Source organism: Panthera uncia, chromosome B4, assembly GCF_023721935.1.
Source record: "Panthera uncia isolate 11264 chromosome B4, Puncia_PCG_1.0, whole genome shotgun sequence".
NCBI lineage: Eukaryota > Metazoa > Chordata > Mammalia > Carnivora > Felidae > Panthera > Panthera uncia.
Genome location: NC_064809.1, coordinates 103,108,638 through 103,134,873, shown reverse-complemented (window position 1 = coordinate 103,134,873; position 26,236 = coordinate 103,108,638). Strand labels below are relative to the sequence as shown.

The 26,236-nt window shown below is 35.2% G+C and overlaps 1 protein-coding gene across 1 annotated transcript in view; it reads right to left on the bottom strand.

The window, feature by feature from the left end:
• Positions 1-26,236, bottom strand: part of TMTC2 (transmembrane O-mannosyltransferase targeting cadherins 2) — a 399,137-nt gene that overhangs the window by 126,095 nt on the left and 246,806 nt on the right. Inside the window, exons 5-8 of the mRNA XM_049626018.1 lie at positions 21,725-21,810; positions 21,067-21,251; positions 19,906-19,984; positions 857-978 (exon numbers count right to left, since the gene is read on the bottom strand). Coding sequence (XP_049481975.1) covers positions 857-978; positions 19,906-19,984; positions 21,067-21,251; positions 21,725-21,810 — 472 coding nt within the window. The remainder of the gene's footprint in view (positions 1-856; positions 979-19,905; positions 19,985-21,066; positions 21,252-21,724; positions 21,811-26,236) is intronic.

Sequence of the window (26,236 nt, the reverse complement as noted above, 5' to 3'; positions counted from 1 at the left end):
AATAATTATAAGCTACCTTTCTATGAATTCACTTAGAAATTACTTTCCTGACCATCTGCCCTACGCTTTTCTAGGAGTCATTTATTTTTATTAATATTGAAGAGAGATTAGGTGATATAACTAAAACAACACAGACGATAGGTTGGGATAGGGATCAAAGGTTGGTCCGACTGCTTATTCTTCACTGGATAAGCTCAGAACATTTACTTATCTTGAACAATCCTCTACAGTGTAAAATAAGACGTCAACATTACTTTGAAACACATGAAATTATGATTTTTATAAATCACAATAGTAGAATTCCAGCAATTTCTTATGCTTCAAACCAACACCACTTTCATGAGAATGTGGCCTCCGAGACTGCTTGTCACATAGTGGGTGGCCAAATGATGGCTCCACTTCTCTTCTGGAATGATTTCCAGTCAGTAGAAATTCCAGGTGACACTAATTCACACACATGCAAAGCATTACATAATGCTAGCTAGTTGGAAAGAATCAGACTGAGTTCTACAGTGTAGCCAATGGGGGGCTAACAGTGGTTTGTAGAACATAATCTTCATACGAATATTGTTATTATGAGAAATCCATTATGTAATCCATATATGGGATTCGCCATCTATATTTTTCTATTAAGTTACATCAAAGATCACGACATACCACATTTTAGTTATGGCAAACTCTACAGCCAAGCAAATACATTTGTCTATAGGTTCTATACAGAGTTCTAACTCAGTGTTACCATCACTACCTCCTAACAGTATGAGTCAATCAGCTAAGAACCAATACCTTAAACTCTACCTCAGTCTGCATGGAGAAAACCAGCTTCTAAAGGGTGAGGAAGGAAGATGTTACTTACTGTTAGAGCCAGCAGTTTCCCATAGGTCAGATGAGCAGGGATGTGGTCAGTCTTGGATCTCAAGGATTCCATATACCAATGCTCTGCTTCAGGGAGTTTGCTTAATCGCATGTATGCTTCACCTGGGAAGAAAGTCATAAAGATCAACCTGAGGACACAGCTTTCCAACAATGCAATAGTAGCACATCATCGTATTTATACTCTATGAAACTTCAGATGCTGTGTGGCAGGTACATTCACCCATTATCTCATTGGATTCCCCCAAAGTCACCATAATTTCCATTTCACATATATGAAAACTTGTATATGGAGAAATTAAGTGAAACGGTTAAATTCAAAACTTTAGTAACTAATAAAGCTTTGATTTTTTAACCTAATAACCTCGAACCCATAAGCATACACCCTTTGTCTTTTTCTTTTTCTTAAAGATAAGTTTGTTCTTTCTTATGTACAGTCAATTGTTCTGTTTTATTCACATTCATTTATTCCTTTAGAAATTCAAGCATTTATAGAATAACTACTAAGTAGAGAGAATTATGAGGACTTGGACAAAGAAGTTTAAGGTCCTTCCAAGATTTACAACATTGTTGAGAAAGTAAGATCAGTAGAAGGAGTCAAAAATATTTTGGATTAAGTAGTGGTGCTAGATTTTTTTCACAAATTATTTGCACTTTATATTTTAATAAATAAATAAAATTTATGAGTATCACTTGCAAAATTCCGTGAATATATGATAATTATTTAGCACACCCAGTACCATGTACAGAACTAGTATGAAGAGTTTCAGCCATCAGTTATTACTTTCAAGTTAAGCAAATTTTACCTGCCAAAGAGCATTTCACTAACAGCCAAGCAAGAGAATGAAAACAAAAAACAAAAACCCCCAAAACTGGAAGTAAAACCAAACGTATATCAGTTCCTTACTTATTACCATCCCCCTCCTTTATTTGCTTACAGTATGGAAGAATTTTTACCTGATGGGAATATTATATTTTAAGCTGATCTGTATATTTAAGTATTATAGTTTTAATCAGCACTGCAAATATAGAAGCTATTCAATTTCTAAGACCAGGTAATAGACTGGTAACTGGAATTATTTTTCAGGCAGACCATTGGAGCTTAACTAATCAGAACTACGATAGCTTTTTCCATTTCAAGGCATAATCAGAGGCTTTTCCTTCCACACTGGCTATACCTCTTTGCTTCAAAGGAAGAACTAGCTTCCTTTTACTTTAATCATATTCCCTTTATATTAGCCCAGTGCTGTCAATACAAATATGTTTGAAGAATTGAATTAAGTCTCCTCACCTTTTGAGTTCCCTTTGCTCAGCTGGTTAGTAAAAAAATACTAGTGACAAATACGTAATATGAACAAAAATGTATACACCACTCACACACGTCTATGTGTTTCTGGTTCTCAGAATAGTTCTTAAACTATATTGTCATAAAAATGATAGTGGAAAATTTTTTCTTTTAATCTAAAACTTAAAATGTGTTTGCATTTAAGAAGAATTTAGTTAGATTAAATAGAATGCTCAGGGGGAATGCAAGAAATACTGAAGCAAAGACCAAAGACTGAAATTAAATAAACAAAATGCTCACCGTTATTAGCAGGAGGATTAGGCATAATTTTTTTAATTTCACATTTCTATAATATTGTATTGTTATAATATCTCTATAAACATGAAACATTGTCAGACAGATTTATTTTTCTTTTTGTCATGTTGAGCTAACAAATGTTTCCCAGGAAAGCAAACAGTAAGTTTTTCTAGGGCAAGTGAACCATTTCTTCATACTAAAATGATACTAGATATGATTTATGTAACAGAAAGAATGTGATGATATCTAAATATTGATAAGTTTAACGCAATTAATGACAAATTATATCCAAATATCTATATCTAAAGTGGATTCCAAAGACAGTAGAAAACATACACTAACTTCAGAGTTGGAAGAAAAAGATGGGCAAGAATTACTGATTCTGTTTGGAAACAACCTGAACTTCTTTGGGTCTTCAAGGCCTCATAGGTCAGCTTTCAGAAACTGAACCATCATTGCCTTTAATATAACTTCTACTTTTCATTTATATAAAAAAAAATTAACTACTGGGGCATCTGGGTGGCTCAGTCGGTTAAACGTCCAACTCTTGGTATAGTCTCAGGTCATGGTCTTGCAGTATCGTGAGTTTGAGCCCTGCGTCAGGCTCTAGGCTGACAGTGCAAGCCTGCTCAGGATTCTGTCTCTCTCCCTCTCTCTCTGCCCCTCCCCCACTCGTGCTGTCTCTCTCGAAATAAATAAAATTAAAAAAATTAAAAAGTAACTAAAATAAAAAATTCAGCTGATTTGTAGAATAGTAAACAGTGGGTTTTATGTTCAAAATAAAAACAATGTGAGAGAACCCCAATTCCATAGCAATTTTGAGATGGAGCTCTGTATTGCATTTAAGTTGTCTGCAAATCATTACACAAAGTGTTCTATTTTTTCAAGTCATAAATCTGTTACTAAAAGTTATTTTGCAATGAAATATTAACTTGCTAAATAATTAGTGGCTGGCCCATTTTCTTCAATAATAACTCACAAGTAATTTAATAATTTGAAAACCTTGTGAGATGGAGAAATATAAAAGGGCTACAAGAAATATAATGTAATAATGCATCTTGGCAAGTATATGAAAAATGTAAATGACCAGCCTACTTAGGTACTACTCATTACCACTCAGAAAAACTTCATGCAACCTTTCACTGTATCTCAATAATAACACTGGCAACCATTTGTATTGAATATTTATTATGAATTAGAGTAGCAAGCCATAGAGGGCACATGTTTGACTTATGTACACTTACTCCTCTTATTCCATATCACTGGGCATGTAGAATGTTTTCTCCCTTAGCCCCCACGATGAGCCTTCACAGATTACCCTCCTTCAACTGCTACCAACTAACTGTTCAGGTTAGGTTTGCAAGATGAAACAGAAGATTTTCCATCTCTGTATTAGTTGCTTTATATATGCATCTCATTTTTTTATTAAGGAATATCTTTACCTAGATTTCACAGATGAGAACACTGAGAAGCAGAGCAGTAAATAAAACACACAAAACCATAAATGAGGAAAGTGGTAAGGCCGCATTTCAAACCCAGGACAACTTGACCTCAAAGCACACCGCTTTGACCTACTGGTAGTGAATAATCACAAACTTTTCAACTCTCCAGCTCAGGTGAAAATTATACTCTTTCTCACTCCTGGAAAATTGTTTTCTAGCTTTCTGATACATTGGCCATCAAGATCATTTCACTTTGCCTGGGGCTTATCTACCGAATTAAGGGAATAAGGAAGAACAATAATAATCTATAGTTGACCTTTAAAAATGCTTCTGCTGCATATGTTATTCAGCCCTTACGAGGGGAATATGTATCATACAAGATGCACTTCAGTACTATGGTTAATCTTAACACAAAAACAGCCTATAAAAATGGTAATAAAATCAAGACGTAAAACCTAAAATGCAAGAAAATGATAATGGATGAATTTAAATGTGTTTAAAAAGTGACTCAGTAAAGATGCAGGCAACAAACAATATACAGGCAAGTACTGGATATACCCCTGGCACTGACAACGTAGGAACTTCACATTTCTCATGCCTAATTCATACTAGGAATTAGCATACTCATTTTATGGATGAGGAGGAAGGCTCAGGAATGGAAAGTGACTTGCACAAGTACAGTTAATAATCCTATTCTAAAGTTCGAATGGCTGTAAAGCTCATGCTTTTCTCTACTGCATCGAAATGCCTACCATATAAAGTTTATTATTTATCAAATACTTCCTAATGTCTTAAATATATTATCTTTATACTTGTACATTACGCCTACATTGTAATTAACATCAGTCTCATTGTACAAATGAAGAGACTGTGGCTCACTGAGATTAAGCATCTTGTTCAGTGTTTAAAACCGAGCAAATCCCAGATTCAGGATTCAAATTAGAGTTCTCTCTGGCTCTTTCACCATACCATTCTGTTCAAATACTATAAAAAAGTAGTTAGAGAGGGGATAAAATAATGGCAAAAAAAGTGCCAACAGTGGATTCAGTTTTGGGGGAGAATGAGATATATGTAATCCATTAAGCTTCATTAAAATATTAAAATCATAAAAATTCCATGAAGGAAATGGCTACAAGACAAGAAAATTTTACATTCAATGAGGAAGGAAATGAAATACTTGTTCAGGAATAGGGTGGAGAGGGGAGGGTTAAGTTAAGCCATCTTCTCTGGTACTGTAATTCTTCTTAACTTACAATAATAGAAAAAAATGTTTATAGCACCCAGGAGGAAAGAAGCAATGATGACTGTGTTTCCTTCTCATCTTGCAAAAAAAAAAAAAAAAAAAAAATGAATAAATAAAATAGAGCCACTTTCATAAGAATGAGAAGATTTGCTGTGATGATGTAGTGGTCAGGTTCATCACCCAGATTTATTTCCGATTCACTCACAGACAAAAGGGATTTGGATGTCTCCAGGCTGGCTTCAAGCAGATATAAACCAGTTTCAGATGTAGAACAAATAGTGTCACTCTTCCTCCCTAAAAAGCCCTGAGTCTAAATAACGCAGGCAAAGGCTAACTCCTTAAAGGAAAGAATGCCGGATTATTGATGATGTAATAGCCCAGATCTCACTGATTCTCATGTTTCAAGTTACTGGACAGCTCTGGCTTGCAGATAAAGAATAGAGTACGTAATGGGACATACTACCCATACTTGCTAGAGTTACCTTTTGTTTCTCTTGCCCTTGCTCGACAGTATATAGCTATGTGAAGATTCATAGCTTCCTTACGTTTTCTTTCCATTTTACTGAGATATAATTAACATATAACCCTGTGTAAGTTTAAGGTGTACAGCATAATGACTTGATTACATATACTGTGAAATGATGGCCACAACGAGTTCAGTTAACATTCATCATCTGACATAGATACATAAATTTTATAAAGAAAAACAATGTTTTATTTTTTTCCCTGTGATAAGAACTTTTAGGATCTGCTTGCTTAGCAACTTTCAAATATGCCATACAGATGCATTAACTGTAGTCATCACGTTGTACATCATATTCCCAGAATTTATGTATCTCATACTGAAAGTCCGCACCTTTTGACTGCCTTCATCCAATTGTCCCATCTCTGAATTCCCTATTTTAAAAGCTAAAACAAAACAAAACAAAAAACCAACAACTTTGTGACCAGCTTTACCAAAAGTGATCACCCCTTACCCAACTTTTATAATAATTGAATAATTATCAAATGTTTCCTTTTTTTATTCTCGAATACTTTCATACCAATTTAAGTTAAGCAACAGGATAATATGATGACGGTAAACATAAAGGTTAATGAGATATTCTTCATTTTTACCTTCATGGAACTTATAGTCAAGTGACAAATATATTTATGAGTATTTTCCGAAGTTTGATATTTAGATGCACATGACACAAAACTTTTTAATACTTATCCTTTATTTAATCTGTGTTTAAAAATGTAATTTCATATGGGCTCCTGGGTGGCTCAGTAGGTTAAGCATCTGACTCTTGATTTCACCTCAGGTCATGATCTCACAGTTTGTGGGTTCAAGCCCCACACTGGTCTCTGTGTTGACAGCACGGAGTCTGTGTGGGATTCTCTGTTTCCCTCTCTCTCTTTACCCCTGCCCTGCTCGCCCTGTTTCTCTCTCTCAAAATAGATAAACATTAAAACAAAGTGTCATTTCATAGATACCATGGTTTAGAAGGTAGAAAAATACCAAATAAATAATAATACAGACAGTGGCTGTGAGCAAAATCACAACAGAGGAATACAAATGAAGTGTGGAGCACACAGAATTATGCAAACCCAGCTATCATTTGAGGAAAAGTTTTAGAGTTGTTTGTAAAACAAAAACTGCTCCACCATCACACGGGGGAGAAAATCTAGTTTTGTAAAAGGCTCACAGCTTTAAAGAATGGGAACACTCCTATCGGCCGTACGGTCTTTCTAGCAGGCTTCCTGCTGCCAATCCAGTGAAATCATGTCATTGACAATACTCCGAATTTTGGAATACTTTGCCTGAAGACCAGGCATTTAATTCCACACTAATTTCCAAGCTTTCCAAGTTTGAGGACTTGGCTGGTCACCGAGGTGATCATTCCATTTTAGGAAATTATTATTCTCCATGTAAGACATTAGATTTTTTGGGGTGTTTTTGATACTTAATGTTAGGTGTTGGTCACTTTTCTTTCAAGGGGCATTTTACCAATTTTCACATTTATTATGATGATTTCCTTTTTATGTTCTTTAATTATTGCCTTGAGGAATAATTTTGCCACATAATTTTAAAATAAAATAAATGCATTTTAATTAATTAACTGATTAATTTGGTTGTTTCATTTACCTGTTGAACTTACTTACATTTATGATGTAGCACTGAATTATGACGAGTTATATATATACCAAAACAGTAGCTAGATAGCTGTGTTTCTAATTATTACTTTGCCATTATATAGTTGCATGGTTGTGGACAAGTAAGTTTTTTGACAGGGCCTTAGATTTATCACCTACAAAATGAGGGGCTAAAAATAAATAATTCCATAATTTCCAAAATGATACAGATAATCATTTGTGGATTCACCAATGTCTAGTATTTTATACACAGTCATTTCATAAACCTGTGACACTATCCTAGTTATATAGGAACTACCATATTCATGGATTTTCTAGATGATCTATTTAAGACTAACTACATCAAGATCAAATCTGATTATTCCTTTTTAAAATGTTTAACATTTATATATTATCTAATGATAAACAGTATTCTGCTTATTATAAAGTCTTAAAGATCATAATTTTATTAGATCAAGTAAATTCCATCACTCATGGATAGTGGTAAAATTTTGCTGTTTTTCCATAATTTATTTTAAATAATGAAAACAGGGGCACCTGAGTGGCTCAGATCATGATCTCATGACTCAAAACCTCATGGGTTCGAGCCCTTCATCGGTCTCTATGCTGACAGCTCAGAGCCTGGAGCCTGCTTCAGATTCTGTGTCTCCCTCTCTCTCTGTCCCTCCCCTGCTTGTGCTCTGACTCTGTCTCTGTCTCAAAAATAAATAAACATTAAAAAAAAGTTAAAAATAAATATATACTGAAAATAAATCAGTTATATAATAAGTAAATTTTCTTGTTACTTTTAAGTATTTGAGTTCCTTCTAGTGTTTTACTATATTAAGCAAAAATACTATTTTTTCTAAAACTAAATTTTCTCATTTAAGATCAATATTCAGCTTTCTGTTTATTCAAATTTCTTTCCCAACTTTTTATGCAGGCACTGCACCTACTTCAGCAATTATCATCTTGTTTTGTAATTATCTTATTTATTTTCATATATCTGTTAATTAGACTACATACATAGCAGTGGAATTCCTGAACTGAAAGGCATTAGCAAATTTAATGTTGAGGATACGGAGAACCAAATTAGCCTACCAAAATACTGTACCAATTTCACTTCCACAAGTACTATATAAGGAGAGTAACTTTTCTAAGCCCTCATCAAACCCAGATTCGAATACATTTTTTAAATGTACATTTGAAAAAAAATGCTATTATTTCAATTTTCCTACTTTAATTCTTAATGAAAATTCATATATTCCTACAAAATTTTTTCACAAATTTTTAACTGTGAATATTTATTAGTTGCAGGTCATTGCTTGATGGTTTTAAGCCATTTTTCAATTAAGATATTTATCTTTCTTTTATAATATGCAAAAGATGGTCAAACTGTTTTTTCTTGTCAGACTACTTTAACTTTTATATATGCAAATTAAGTTGACTTTTCCTTTGTAGCTTTGTCACTGTCTTTTTTTTTTTAATTTTTTTTTTAACGTTTATTTATTTTTGAGACAGAGAGAGACAGAGCATGAACGGGGGAGGGGCAGAGAGAGAGGGAGACACAGAATCGGAAGCAGGCTCCAGGTTCTGAGCCATCAGCCCAGAGCCCGACGCGGGGCTCGAACTCACGGACCGTGAGATCATGACCTGAGCTGAAGTCGGCCGCTTAACTGACTGAGCCACCCAGGCGCCCTGCAACTGTCTTTTATGCATACAAAAATTCCTTATCATAGGGACATACATTCTCTTCTAATTATATAGTTTCATCATTAAAATGAGCTACTTATTCCATATGAAATACATCTACTAGATGATGTGAGACACATGTCTAATTTTATTTTTTCCAAACATCATTTAATCAATTTTCCTGATTTACCTTTTATAAGAACTCCCTTTCCTCACCAATATTTAATTTCACATTTATTATCTGCATAAAGACATTACAAATTCTGATGTATGTATAGGCTCTTTCCATTCAGTCCTACTGATCTGTTTTTCAGTTCTTATACCAAAACAACACTGCTCTAACTACTGTGGGCCTTTCTAATATTTAATATTTGAGTACGGCATGTCTCACCCATTATTTTTCTCTAAACCTTCTTGGCTCTATTTTCCAGATAAATTTGAAAGTCATTTTGTCAATTTTTTTTTATAAGATTCTTTCTGCATGTTTATTGCTATTGAAATATAATTTATGATTCAATTTAACAGGGAAATTTTTAGAAAACTGAGTTCCCCTATTCAAGATTAGTACTCAGTTCTCCATGTACTCAAGCCCCTTTCCTCTTTTTTATGTACTTATCTCACCAATACAATACTCCTGATCTCAAAATGGACTGTGAGATGTGTGGAGCCAGGCACAAAACCCTGTATTTTTCTGTCCTCTAACCCAAGTTCAGAAGCCTCTAGCTCCGAAGAGTCTTGATACATATCTGATAACTATTTGATCACAGTACGTATCAACATAGATTTAGATGTTCTATTTTTACCACATATGTCACTGAAATTTTCAAGTAATTTATTTTTCTAGAATCTACGTTCTGACACAACCATATGATATCAGGAGACTATTACATCAAGAGTTTAATTTAACTTGCTGTGATTTTAATTCTCTCTTTTTACTTCACTCTGTTGGCATTAACATAGAAACCTTAGGGGGTCTGGCTTTTTACATTTATTTATATCCTAAACTTGCTGTATCTGTAGGCTGTGAATCTCTTATATTTCCATCCTAATCTTTTCCTCAGCCCAACCTGATCCTTGTAAAATAACATAGTCTAGTTGACCTAGATACATTAGTTCTGATTGGAAATGCTCAGTAGCTACTATACAGAGCAGGAAAAGATAAAGAAAAAAAAGTAAAATGATTACAGAAATTAGAAGCTATTTTGTATCTCACAACAGACTTTTTAACAATTCTTGCTGTTAAAAAGTTTCCTTGGTGTGGAGGGGTTAGAAGTAAAATGAAATACAAGTCTTAAATTAAGGAGGGTTATGAAAATGTTCAATATGTTAATGTTTCACCAAGTCCTATAGCATCAAACTTAAGAAGAAACCCGTAAGCCTGAAAGGGTAGTTTTAAAACAAAAGGAAGAAATGCAGGGGAAAAAAACCTGAATATGTATCTCATTAAGTAAAAAACTAATCATCAAGAAAAAGTTTAAACCTCAGAGCAAATTCAAAAGGCTCCTAATTTCTAGTGTAAGGTTATATACAGGAAACATCTGATGTGCCATCAAAATTTAACTTGGAAAAAAGCCAGGAACCTGTGTCAATATTTCTCTACATGCAACTAGTATCCTGGAGTTGTTCAGGCTAATCAATTCCTTTTATGTTTTCAAGGAAATAAATCACTAAAAATAATTAATCAATAAATATTGGAGCCAGCCCTTTTAAATGCTCAGAATTTTCCAAAAAAACAGAAATTGAGACTGTGTGTATGTTCACGTGTATGTGGGACGAGGTGATGATTCTCTCCCCCAACGTATACTGTCCTCAAGAGAATTACAATGAAGTAAGTAAAATGGCTTAATATAACTGAAATAATTAGGGAACACTAGAAATATGCAAAGAAGTACTAAATTGGGTTTTAAAAACCAAACTTGACACCAGAGAAAAGAAAAAAGAATAAATGTTATACTAACCTGTAAAGAATTAATGAAAATAATAGTATTCGAAGAAGTAAGACTTGAATATTGCAGGAAGATGTCAGAAAGTATAATGAAAGAATTTTCAGTTTTATACATATATTCTTGGGGATATATTTAATATGTATTCCTGGATCATGTAATATGTTTCTATAACATGTAATGAATAATTTAATTTATACTATAATTCTTATATGACTATTACTTGCTAAGACAGACCAGGTATTAAAAAATTAATCCTGTTTTTAATGAATACTTGAAAATAAGATTCTTCAACAGTTCAAACATTCCATGCCCATAATTAACATTTTGGCAAAAATGACTTGCATTCTGGAAGAAAACTTTGCATGTTCTTTTTTAATCCCTTATTCAGTTTGAGTATTACAATAGCTTCTATCAGTGTAGATAAAATTAAAACCAAAAAACAGCTCATTTTGGAAGTTAAATGAGATTTTTATGTAGAAAACTCTTTCCCTACTTATTAGGAAAAACAGGTACAAATACATACACAGCAAAGTATATACAATTAGTAATGTATTCTTTTATTTGTTTTTTTAATTTTATTTATTTTGGAGAGAGAGTAACAGAGCATGTGTTGGCGGGGGTGGGGTGAAGGGCAGAGGGAGGGGGAGAGAGAGAGACAGAGAGAGAGAGAATCCCTAGCAGACCCCAACGCTGACCCTGGCTCGATCCCATGACCCTGGGATCAGGACCTGAATGAGACAAAACCAAGAGTCAGATGCTCAACCAACTGAGCCACTTGGGCACCCTGTTTATTTCTTTCTTAAGTAATCTCTACACCCAATGTGGGGCTCAAATTCATGACCCTGACATGCGGTCATGCACTCTTATGACTGAGCCAGTCAAGCACCCCAAGTAATGTGTTTAATTTTTACCTTTATCTATATTACTGAACTATTCTAAATGTATGCAATGTATAGTTTCCTTGACATTGATTTTTGAAGTTTTATCCATTAGAACAATATTTTCTTCTTACTCATGATTATATTCATTTCATCTCAATGTTACCAAAATTGACATCTGTTAAGAAGGCAAATTTTGAAATCTTGTTAATTTCGCAGTATCACATAACATTACCTCAATTTTTTCAAGAATAATCCAATCCATATTTACTACTGAGTAAAAGATTCACTTCCTGAATATTGCCCAATAAAAGGGTAAAACATGATTTTTTTCAAGCAGAAAGAGTGAAAGTCTGGAAATCAGCGAACAAGGATATAATTAGGTATTAATTTGAGTATATTCATTTCCTTATAACTCAATTCAAAAATAAACTTTTTGTACTTCAATCTTTTCCTTTACCACTAAACTGGCAAAAGTATGAATTAATGTAACAGGTGGGCTCATGTGGTTTTAATAGCAATGAAATATAATCAACTGTCTCATATCGTATTTCCAGGAAAGCAAGTGACATCTAGACCAAGCATGATTCTTAGCAACCCTACTATTGGCATGAAAGTATTCAAACTCCCCATAGGGACCATATATCTTCTGGTCCGGGGTTTAATTGAAACTTTAAACAAAATATATTACCTATTTAATGCAGCTGAACTAGATGCTGGCCTCTGTAGTGTATAGACTAACGCCTGGCAAATGAATGTCTGTAACTATAGTACATAAAGTGGAATTTGTACCAAGAGTGAATGGTAAAAAAGAAGAAAATTAAAGCACTGCAGTTTTGTAATGTAAAATGAACCTGGAGGAAAAAAAAATTTATAGATTTTCTACATCAATTTATATATTTACTCTTTTTGATATACAGCCAAAATTTCTTGATTTCCCTATCTTGTTGGCTCCATATCTTACAAAGTGAACTTTGAAAATCTCTCAAATTTACATTTCACTTTTCCGGATTGGTAGACTATACACCTAACATGGTCTCCTGGTCTTGTCCATTTTGAAAAAAAATCAAAATACAATAAATAATTTATCTTAAAAATTAGAACTCAATAATCTTTTTGGAGGTACACAGATCAGTGGTTAATCCAATTATATGGTCATACCCATATTTGTAGGGCTGACTCACTAATTTTCAAGAGTGCAGGGGAAGCAATCATTGGAAAATCACCAGAACTCAAAACAGAGGAAGCAGATGGTATAAAAAGCTTAACACTACCAGAGTGTTAATGCTTCCACACTTGAAGGATGTGAAGTTCAAATCTCACACAGTTGAAAACCATCCCTTTTACAGTCGGCATGCTAAATGCCTTGAGCAATCCACTTAAGAACAGCCAGTCATAGAAGAAAACGTTAAGCATGTGAACGATCATGTCAAAAATGTATTCTGAATATCTTGATTCTAAATGTATTCTAAAAGAAGGTAAGGTGTACACACACACACGCTAGAAAAATCCAGCAAAAATAAATGATTCAGCCAAAAAGACCCCAGCCATACAGAAGGCTGAAAGAAAAACAGACTACTTAGAGCCATTTTACTAACTGATTTCAGCATATAATGTACATTACTTCAAGAAGAGTTAGGATAAATTTACAAGAAAGAATTTTTGCATTTTGTTTTCAGGAGGTGTAATTGACATCTTGTGTGTCAGTTTTTACCTAAATAAGAGTAAGGAATCTAAAGACCACTGGTAGCCATTTATGACACTTGACTCTTTTATTCCACAAGCTTCTTTTTTTTTTTTAAGTTTATTTATTTATTTTGAGAGAGAGAGAGAGAGTGAGTGAGAGAGAGCATGAGCAGAGGAAGGGCAGAGAGAAAGGAAGAGAGAGAGAGAATCCCAGACAGGCTCTGCACTGTCAGCACAGAGCCCGATGTGGGGCTGGAACCCACAAACTGTGATATTGTGACCTGAGCTGAAACCAAGAGTGAGTGAGACACTTAACTGAGCCACCCAGGCAGCCCCACAAGTCTTTCTTAAAAATACAATTCCAAAATTAGGACAAGTTTTTTACTCCAAAAATTACTCTAATAAATTCATTGTGTTTCCTATTCATTGTTTCTTTCTCCATTCTCTCTGACTAGCTCAATGAATTTGAGGAAATCTCTCATAATTAAAGAGCTGAGGTTTTAAAAACAAAACTGAAACTTAAATGAAAAGATTCTTGGGGCGCCTGGGTGCCTTAGTCAGTTGAGCATCCAACTTCAGCTCAGGTCCTGATCTCACCATCCACAGGTTCAAGCCCCATGTCAGGCCCTGTGCTGACAGCTCAGAGCCTGGAGCCTGCTTCAGATTCTGTGTCTCCCTCTCTCTCTGCCCCTCCCCACTCGCATTCTGACTCTTTCTCTCTCTCTCAAAGATAAATGTTAAAAAAATATAAGTAAATAAAAAATCAAACAACAACAATAAAACCCTATGGGGCACCTGGGTGGCTCAGTTGGTTAAGCAGCTGACTCTTGATTTTGGCTCAGGTCATGATCTCAGGTACCTAGGATCAAGCCTCACTTTGGGCTCTCTGCTGAGGGCTTGGAGCCTGCTTGGGATTCTCTCTCTCCCTATCTCTGCCCTTCCAGCACTTGTGTCCACACATTCTCTGTCTCTAAAAATAAATAAACCTAAAAAAAAAACAACCTAGAAATAATCAGGAATAAGAGAATCAAGATGGTAAGAACAAAATAAAGGCAAATAAGGCAATAAACAGCAACGGATCATTATCATGCAATTCCCCCTGGAAGAAAAATACAATCTCTGCCTCACATAAAAGGCATGTTACCCATTGTAAACACATATTTTTTTAAAGAACAGGAAAATACGAATATGTATGCAAATTGTGACAACTACTGTCACATTAGAAATAAAAAAGAGATTTTTCCTGTTTGGTTGGTTTGATTTCTTTGGTCCAGACAACACAGCACAGCTGACACAGTTATAGACAAAATATTTTTGAGGCTAGAGTAATACAATTTTCCATCTTATTTATAGACATTTACATATTAAGGAAAAGTACTGAAGAGCTCCAGGCTAACTATGAAATCACCTAGAAAGTTCCATGACAGCAGGAATCACAGGGGCTATTTTCATTTCATACTACCACCACCACCTTTGTACCCCCTACCCAGTACTTGTGACTTAAAAATTTTTTTTTTTTGGCACACAGAGGTTATTCGAAACACAGTGATTATACACTGCAATAACAAGGAAGTAACTCTAGATTCCCTCTTACTCCAGGCAACACATTATGCCCTTTTGTTCTCAAGATATATTACCAACATGAAATGGCTGAAATTGCTTAAATAATTAACCCAACAATTACTTTGCATGGAGAAAGCCGAGTGATTTTATTTTAAATAGTAAATAGGCTTAAAATGACCTTTGGGATTAGAAGGGCTCAAACTGATAAAAGTAATTGAAAGTTACAGCCTAATATAGTTTTCCATAATCTCTTAGGAATATTCAAAAGCCACCCTTCAGGATACATAATAAAGGAAACAAACAATGATAGAGGAAAAAGGGAAAAATTGAAGGTGGTTAAAAATTATCCTACATTAAAGTTTTTTAATATCCTGCACATTTCATTTTTGCAGGTGTTTTATAACTTTTAGTAAAATAAAGAAGTTTTTAATATATCTTTGGACAAGGAATGAGATACACACATCTATATCTACATTTATATCTACAGATATGTTGCTGGTTTTTAAATAGGTAAATAAAAGCTATCTTGACATAATGTAGAACGTACCAGTTCCAGTAACAGACAAAGGCTACATAGACAAAGGATTTGAATCTAAATCAGGAAACTATCTTTCTGGTTCTAACACAAACTGTAATCCTGAAAAGACCAACTCAACTTTTTGGGTATTAATTTCTACTTTGCAAAATAAAAGAGATTATATATTAGGAGGGATTTTTAAGATAGGCATCTTCCATCTCTAACATTCTATGATCCTAAAATACAACTATATTTGGGGAGAAATTGAGATTCAGTAAAGGCCTACAATAGATGTCAGAATAAAGAAAAATTGTGACTAAGTCTAGGGGGGGAATGTGATATGACAGGAAAGGAAGAAGAAAATCTAACCTAAATATGACAATTTTAATTTAAAGGGTGTACTCTATTAACAGAATTAAGTTAATTGGGCAGTAACTTAGTATGCTGTTTCTCTTTTGGTTAACACAGTTAATGATAAAAGAAGGATTCTGAGTGTGGTTGCCTTCAAGAGGAAAAACAGAAATTGTAGACAGAACAGAACTAAATAGGATAAAATCTTATTATCTATAAGAAAAATCCTACTACAATGAATTAAAACAAAAGAACTGACAGAATACAACCAAAGACTATTGGAGCTTACAGTCCCTCAGAGAGGACGGTGATTACAATAGAAGGTAATATTATGAAACATTTGCTAGGCTAGGCATTTGGTCCAATAGGCTTTACCTTCATGATCTCAGTCAATCCTCAAACTGATGCTACTATTACAGACATCTTATTGATGCGAAAACAAGATTCAAGTAAGTCTTTTGCTCAAAGTCACTTAGTAAGTGTCAAAGCCATAGTTTGAGTGGGGGTTATGTGACTTCATACTATGAATACTATACATATGACTATAGTCATACTTCCTTTCAAGAGGAAATTGAGGCCCACAGAAATAGAATCATACAACTGGCCAGGATCAGTTTTAACAGTTATTTTGTGATACGGTCTCTTTATATTTCATATATTCAAACACCTTGCTAATTACAAAAGCCAGCTAGGTGAAAGTTTACTTATTTATCAACTAATATTTAGTATTCATTTTATATCATTGGATGTTGGCTATTCACATAATTTTGGATAGCTTGTTACTCAACAGTTTGTTATTCAATCATCTTGGTCCTATGAAATTCCAGAGAATAATGAAAGTATATTTTAAATAGTTTTTTTTTTAAGTTACCTTATGAACTGTTGCAAAAAATAAATTAACAGGATAAAACACAGAACAAATTAAGTGGAGAAGCAAATTAATCTAACTTATTTTCTTTTAATACACAAGAGGGAAAAATATTCTCACTTAGTTTTCAGGATAAGTAAACTATTGGCATGTAGCGTACAGAATAGAAATTTCTCATAAAATGTTCAAAGCAAGGGGAAAATGAAAAGAATTAGAGAGTTTTGTTGTTTTGAAAATCAACTGCAATGGATTGAGTTATTAAACTAAAAATAACATTCAAATATAGTTGTATTTGTTTTTACATACTCCTTTATTTTAACCTCCAAATAAATGACAAAATAAGATGGAAAAAAAGATAATGTTTGTATGTATAAACACAAGTGCTTGGGGGTAGTGGTTGTGAGAGTGTCAATGAATGAGCCCTGAGAAAAAATGAATACTTACAGGCTAAATGTGGCCAGACATTATAATCCATCACTGATCCCTAAAGGGCACTAATAATATGTAAATGTGTGAATTAGAAAACACATTCAAGGCTGTTGATAAACTTGATAGGATAATCAGCACATGTTGACAGACTAATGAAACTGATGAACTGATAGGGCAGCTTATCTCCTGGGCCATTTTTTCTCTTGTCAAATGGAGGCTAATCAAAATGTATTAGGAGTTAAAGCAAATACTCGGAGGATTTCACCCATTTGATTAGGAGGTGAACTCACCCTGAGAAAATTATAGTTTCGTGAACAATTGAAACTACAAAACCCGCTCAGCTGAAAGACCCTCACCTAAAATTACACAGAAGGCAGCCACCATAATTATGGAAGAAATATGGAATGTTAAATCATATTGGGATTCTCCCATCACAAAGCCTTCTCAGAGTTTGAGCAAAATGACCTCTTTCTATAATGAAAAATAAGACAAAGGACCAAGCAGTAACCCCAGGGACACACTTATCGTTTGCTGCCTGTGTGTGCTCAGCATCTGTGTAACCATATGAGAGACAGATCCCAAGGTAGCAGCTGACTTTTCAATCACATTTATTTGCATAAAATAATTGAATGAATTTTCTGAAATCACTATAGTGAATACCACACTTCCTATTAGCAATAAAGATGCCATATGCAGTCTGTTGCCAAGGAGCTGAGTCCTTTCCTCATTTAAAGAAAGACATCATATGTGAAAATTCAGGAAAAATGGGAACAAGGGTTCCCGAGCATTAGTGTTAAAAATAAAATCATAAACTAAGGGGGGCCTGGGTGGCTCAGTCAGTGAAGCGTCTCACTCTTGGTTTCGGCTCGGGTCATGATCTTGCAGTTCGCGAGTTAGAGCCCCACATCAGGCTCTGTGCAGACAGTGTGGAGCCTGCTTGGAATTCTCTCTCTCTCCCTTTCTCTCTGACCCTCCCCCGCTCTCTTTCTCTCTCTTTCCCACTCTTTGCCTCTCCTCTCTCAAAATGAATAAACATTAAAATTTTTTTTTAAAATAAAAAAATAAAATCATGAACTAAAACCACCGTGCCTTCTTGAGAAAGCTAGAGAAAACAATCCTTTTAATATTGATCTTGACATGAATAACCATCCAGCATTAATACAGAAAAGTTAATTCAACCGACAAATCTATACATACTAAGGCACACCCTTTATGGGCACATATACAGGTTAGATACATGTGCTAGGTAGACAGATTGGTGATAACATGCTGGGTAGTAAAAGGCACTGTTCTAATGTACTAAATGTACCCAAAGTACATTTAATGAAGCTAGATTTTTAGCTTTCAGTAATTATACCAAAGAGAAAAAGAAACCACAACTAAAAATATCCCAGTGTCCTTTTTCACCTAATCATGAAATCTCTCCACTGCTGCACAGGCCAACTTGGGGTGGGATCTCCAGAGACATGGGATGAAAACATTGACCCCCTCCAAATTACTATTTTTCTATTTACTGACCTGTGCCTCATTCTATCTCTAAACTATTTCTATTTTTTTTTTTTTCTCATTTAGAAATTAGAAGAAGTGAGTGTCTTTGCTAGCTATATATCTTCTAGTTTGGGAAGGTTTGGGATTTGTTGTGTGTGCTCAAGCCATACAGCCAGTATCAAATTTCTCAAATCAAAGACTACAGAAGCATAAAATAATCCTAAAGATTATGTAAGTCTCATTTATTTTATATGCCTAGAAATATTAAACAATTTAACCAAGTTTAATGAGAAAGGAAAATCTGAGTTTATGATTTGTGCTTTGGAGAAAAATATGCAATTTAAAGAAAAAAGTAACCTTTTTTCTTCCTTCCTTTATCTGGAAATAGCAAAGTTAATCGGCAGAGTATCTTAAACTGTAGGGATTTTTTTTCCAAGAAACACATACTGAATACGTAGTTTTCAGTTGTGTCTGCTATCAAATAGGTATGGTAACCATTTAAGGCAGTCACAGATCAATCACAGACGATAGCTAGATTATTTTATTAGAAATTCTAGTGCTTGACCTCTTGCACTTTACTCTAAAATAATATTCTGAAAAAAACCTATTTTGACCCAAAACCTTATCTGTGAAAACTATAAAGTTGGTTCATTTATTCTCATTTTTTATAAGCATTAAAACCATTACTCTCTCTTCCATTCCATGTTTATTTGTAGGAATTTTCTGATTAAGAAAGTAACATGATCAAAAATTATCATGAATTTGATAAATCATTAAAATATAAATCTTTACTCACCATTTCAATCTCTAGAGTCTAGCTAACACTCACATCCAATGGGTTTGTGAGTCTCTTGCAACAACTATGGTATCTGGCCAATTTGTTAAGAATCACTATGTTAATGTATTTATTTGCTCTTGTTAGAATAAGTGTGCTTTGTCGGGATGTCTGGCTGGCTCAGTCAATAAGAGCATGCGACTCTTAATCTCTAGGTCATGAGTTCGAGCCCCACATTGGGGGTAGACTTTACTTAAAAAAAAAAGAAAAAAGAAAAAAGAAGAAGAAGAAGAAGGGTGTTTTGTGAAAATTTGAATGTATCACACAGCTGTGAATAAGTTTTTTGTGTGTAAGTAGTAATAATCTAATTTACTAGACTTCTGTTTAATAGAAGCACAAATTTTAATTTCTCCACAGGTCCCTGAAATATCAGTTACAATACTAACATTTTACTTACCCATCATGTTGTACAAGCTCTGTGGGGCAAACTGCCTTGGCATTTTCTGAATTGCTTCCTTGTATACACTAAGGGCATCCTAATTTAGGAAACAAAAAAGAGACAAAGTACAGTGATATGCACTACAAATAAAATAATAACATCCTTCCAAAATCAAAACCTTCCACTGCTATTTCTAAATGTTTCATTAGAGGAAAATGATTGAGCTGTCTTTTGGTAGCATAGCTACCTTCATTCCATGAATGAAAATATTCAACTGAGTTAGTAGAGATAGGCCATATAAAAATGTAATTTAATGAGAAGTCAATGTTATCAATGCTCTTTCATCTTAAGGTAGGTTCTCCAGTTCACGTAGATTATTCAGTTAAAAAATAGTAAAGTTCACATTTGGAAATTACCCATAATCATCTAAAATCTATAGTTACTTCAAGTCAAGCAACCAGGTAGGATCTAAACAAAATAGTGACTAACAAATCTTCTGGCTACTGAGATCCACTGAGTTTATAAAATGCATTTATTTAAAAAGTTGTATCTTCATCCTTATACTGCAGTCTTAATACATGGTATAAGAGTATGGATTTGAGAGAGCGAAAGGGAAGGAGGAGTGATAGTAAATGTGAGAGAAGAAACCCAGACAGGCATGCTTCATGGAAAATTAAGGGTACACACACCTCCCAGCTTCCTGTACAATGTCCTGTCTCCATTGCTTTTCCTCTCATCCCAATTAAAAATATAAAATTAATTTTCATCTTAGTCCTATTATAAAAAGAAATAAGTGGGTAGGATTAACATCAAATCCCTTCCTTAATACTCAGAGCACAAGCAATGTATTTTTTTTTTTCAACATCAAACAGTGGAGATAACAATAACAATGTGTCTTGGAGCATAAAATCAAAGAGAAGACAGGCAAATAAGCTTAAGAAACTATGTTATTTCTCTTTCTAGAGAGTCACAATTGCTCCGAGAAATTCACAGTAAAGAAATCTTAAGTGTTGTGTAGCAGACATTCTTTTCCAACTGAATTCCACAATTCTTTTAATAAAAACTCATATTAACTTCTTAAATGATCATAGTGTCCCTGCAATGAGATCTTACGGTAGAAAACATGGAGACTAGATCAAGCACAAGGGGGAAGGAAAAAGGCAGAGGTTTTGGCCTGACCTCATAATGTCCCTGTTCATGATAGAGTTTTCCCAGGTTGTACAGACAGCTGGTAACTGAGCTCTTATGTGCATGAGGGTCCTTTAGATTTTCATCAGGGATCTCGGAGCACTTTAGGAACGTACGTCGGGCTTCTTCTGTCTTTCCTTGGTTCATTAGAATAATACCGGTGTTTAAATATGCAGCTGAGGGAAAAAAAAGGGAAATACAAACGTGAGAAGATGATGCACTGTGACTACAATAAAGTTATCTTTACTGCCACCCAGTTTCTATGGATTATTTCTGATTTTATAAGAAAACCAAGATAAATACTTAGGGAACAAACATATACGTAAAAATAATGCAATAATGAGTGCAGGTGTCAGTGAAGAAACTATGAATAGTCATTGCCCTCATAGAGCTCAAAATATTTTGAGCTTAAACACTGAGGACTAAAAGTTGTATTCATCTTAATACATTAAAAATGATAAATGGATCTCAAACATGATTCAATTGAGAGAGATCTATTTGTGAGAGAGGCTTATAATCCAACTGGTAAATATTCAGAAATGGAAATAGCATGTTTTTTTTCTCTCTGAGGCTGTAACTCATCAAGATAATTTTCATGGATAAAGAAGGAAAGAAAGAGGTGTTTTAGAACAACTTGAATGTTACTTACAAGCCAGCGTAGGCCTGCTTCCGATCGCCAATTTGTAATAATGCAATGCTTCCGCAAACCTGCTGTTCTCCTGTAGAAGTAACCCTCTGCAGGAGGAAAATAGAAATTTGGAGGACTGCATTACTATACATAAAACCACAAATTTGTATTTTATATTTCAAAAATAAAAATGGTTAGAGGGGCTATACAAATGCTGACCTGGTAGTACAAAAATAAATTCTAAGTAGAAGGAAATGATTCCTCAGGAGAGAAAATACTGGAGAGGTATCAGCTACATTTATGTTGCATTAGAAAGTATTAAGAAGTATTTTCAAAAAGCCCTTTACTCGCAGTGAACTTTTCCCTTTCCAGCAGTTTTCCTCTCCCATTGGAATGACCCACCACCTGGATTTGTTCTTGGAGCATGCACAATTTTTCATCACTTCAGAAAGGAAACTTGTCTAAGGCAACACACACACACACACACACACACACACACACACACAAGAACATGAGATGCCTCTCTGACTAGCCATATTACTGGGGAAATATTGGTCCGTGACTGCCTGAGAAACAAAAGGTAATATGGGTCAACAGGAAAAAGAGAGAATTTAATCAGATACTATACAGGAACAGAGAAAAAGACTGAAGGTTACCCACATTGTTATTTCCTTATTTTCTGGATTTGGTTAAATAAGTCTGAATTTCAGAACACTGGGAAAATTTCACTTCGCTGTTGTGAGACACGACATGCTTTTGTCTACAGACCCCTAAACCCCATGGGTCTCCTGCGGAAGCTTCTAAGGCAGTGGCCACATGGATTATATGTCATTCCAGACTCCATCCTCATGACCTAAATGAGAATCAATTATAATCATATCTATAAAAATACAGTGTCAGGGGGTGTCTGGGTGGCTCAGTCGGTTGAGTGTCTGACATCAGCTCAGGTCATGATCTCGTGGTTCATGGGTTCAAGCCCCACGTCGGGCTCTGTGCTGACAGCTCAGAGCCTGGAGCCTGCTTCGGAGTCTATGTTTCCCTCTCCCTCTGCTCCTTCTCCACTTGGGATCTCTCTCTCTCTCTCTCTCTCTCTCTCTCACTCTCACTCTCTCTGTCAAAACGAATAAACAGTTTTAAAAAATTAAAATACAATGTCTGGGAATTGGACTAAGTACAAAAAGCTCTCTCAGAAGCTTCTTGGCCTATGCCTTATTCTCTTGTAATCAGCGAGTATCTTACAGGCATTCGGCACCTTTATCGGGCCCGAGTACTGCTGTTATCAACCACAAACTGCAGAGACCTCTTGCAGCTGCTAAGGCCTTTGCAAAATGTGAAGGCTACCGATAAAAACACATCATTTTGTAGAATATTTTTAAAATGTTCAGCTTACTATGTAATGGGAATCACTGAAAAAATATCTGAAGAAGATCATTTCAAACTTAAAGTCTGCTCACTTGTATCATTAGCAAAGATTAACCTTACTATTTCTAATATTTGTTTAAAAGTCATCTGAATAGATCAAACCATTCCAAAGCACATTAACATCACGTACATAGATACATAAATGCACATTTCTTTTATTTCTTTTTTATTTTTTTTATTTTTGAGAGAGACAGAGACAGAATGCAAGTGGGTTAGGGGCAGAGAGAGAGGAAGACACAGAATCCAAAGCAGGCTCCAGGCTCTGAGCTGTCAGCACAGAGACCGATGCAGGGCTCAAACTCACGAGCTGTGAGATCATGACGTGAGCGGAAGTTGGACGCTCAACCGACTGAGCCACGCAGGTGCCCCCATAAATGCACATTTCTATAAAAAGGTTTGAAAATCAGGAGACTATAGATGCTGGAGAGAATGTGGAGAAACGGGAACCCTCTTGCACTGCTGGTGGGAATGCAAACTGGTGCAGCTACTCTGGAAAACAGTGTGGAGGTTCCTCAAAAAATTAAAAATAGAACTACCCTAGGACCCAGCAATAGCACTGCTAGGAATTTACCCAGGGAATACAGGAGTGCTGATGCACAGGGGCACATGTACCCCAATGTTTATAGCAGCACTTTTAACAACAGCCAAATTATGGAAAGAGCCTAAGTGCCCATCAACTGATGAATGGTTAAAGAAGATGTGGTTTATATATACAATGGAATACTACTTGGCAACAATAAAGAATGAAATCGGGCCATGTGCAGCAATGTGGATGGAAATGGAGGGTATTATGCTAAGTGAAATAACTCAGTCAGAGACAGATACCATATGTTTTCACTCATATGTCGACCTTGAGAAACTTAACAGAAGACTTCATAGGAGAGGGGAAGGGGGGGATAAAAGTTTTAAACAGTGAGGGAGGGAGACTCTTAAATACAGAGAACAAACTGAGGGTTGATAGGGGGGTGGGGGAAAGGAGAAAGTGGGTGATGGGCACTGAGGAGGGCACTTGTTGGGATGAGCACTGGGTGTTGTATGGAAGCCAATGTGACAATAAAGTATATTAAAAATAAAAATAAATAAAAAGGTTTGAGCAACTATTAATTTTTTAATGTTTATTTTTGAGACAGAGGGAGAAAGAGTGCGTGAGCAGGGGAGGGACAGAGAGACAGGGAGACAGAATCCGAAGCAGGCTCCAGGCTCTGAGCTGCCAGCACAAAGCCCTACACGGGGCTTGAACCCACCAACCATAAGATCATGACCTGAGCTGAAGTCAACGCTCAACCGACTTGAGCCACCAGGGGTCACTGAGCAACAATTAATTTGATCAGGAAATTGATATGCTTTGCAGTTGAGTATACTTTTCAGTTGCTAGAAAAAAAGTTTCCTGAAGTATCCAAGAGTTTGAGACAATGTTCAAATGTTTTATTTATTTATTTTTATTTATTTTTTTTTTTGAGAGAGAGAGACAGTGCAAGTACAAGTCGGGGAGGGGCAGAGGGAGAAGGAGGGAGAGAATCTTAAGCAGGCTCCAAGCTCAATGTTGAGCAGGACGAGGGGCTTGATCTCATAACAGTGAGATCATGACCTGAGTCTAAATCGACAGTCAGACACTTAACCAACTGAGCCACCCAGGCACCCCTGTTCAACGGTCTTTAAAAGTAGGTATATACCTAAAACTAATATAACATGGTACATCAACTACACTTCAATTAAAATAAATAATAATTTTAACAAAGGGATGAAATACTCTTTGTAAAGACCTGATTCTCTTTAAAATAAATAAATAAATAAATAAATAAATAAATAAATAAATAAAAAAAAGGATAAAACTGTTAAAGAGAAAGAACATTCACATACTTTTCAAAAAGGAATAATTTTCTTTCTAACTATAATTTTATTGACAAAATGCTGGATTTCCAGTTAATTAAGCTCATATACATAATCTCATTTCAGAAACTTATCTACAACCTTAATTACCTTTATCACTTTCCTTTGAGACTCAGATAACAAGGTCCTACACCTCTGACACAAGGCTGATGGCACCAGAGGATAAATGACTTTCAGGTATTCAATTCTATTTTTTCTACCTTCATTAGGAATCAAAATGCTTCCAAGAGCCCCTCTTTATCTAAAATCTTCAATATTTTGGTCCACTACAGTTTCCTTTCCTTTAAAATTACAAAAAAAAAAAAAAAAAAAAAAAAAAAAAGATTATAAGATTATGTGTCTCTTAGCAGAGAGGAAGAAAAACTCCTACAACCTTTATTCATTCCTGCATCCTCCTCTACCTTTTATTGCTCTCCTCCTCCTCCTCCTTTCAGAATGGTCTATAGTATAAATGTCGAATGACTCAAATCCCATTTAACCCTAAATCCAATTTAGGTTCTAATTATCAACCCCCAATCCCCTCCAAATAGTGTGCTTATATGAATTGCCCACACAACTGTAGTATTTGTGACTGCGAAACTCCTCTTCCTTCCTGAAACTATTTCCCCTGTTTCCTGGAGACCAGGCTCCCCTAGTTCTCTTGACCTGGTACCATCCTACAGAGAATAAAGAAAAGTGTCTCTTGAAGAACATTCCTACATTACTTTGAACGACTGGTACTTTAAAAGACTTTGTCTTTCTTCTCTTTTCTTCATAAATACTGTCTCCACATGACATCATGCTTACGTGTAGCTCACGTATATACTGACTGTTCTCAATTCTGAAGTAGTGATTGGTCTCCTGACATCCAGATTTATTTTTGACAGCTTACTGAACTACATCAATCTAGGTGCTCGCTGGAATTTCAAAATCAACACATCCAAAACTTGAGAACAGCATCTCCTGCTCAACAATCATAAAAAGATGGGGCGCCTGGGTGGCTCAGTTGGTTAAGCGTCGACTTCAGCTCAGGTCATGATCTCACAATTCATGAGTTAGAGCCCCACGTCTGGTTCTGTGTCGACAGCTCAGAGCCTGGAGTCTGCTTTGGATTCTGTGTCTCCCTCTCTCTCTCTGCCCCTTTCCCATTCACACTCTGTCTCTCTGTCTCTGTCTCTGTCTCTCTCTCTCAAAAATAAATACACGTTAAGAAAAAGAATAACTAAAAAGATAAACACATGA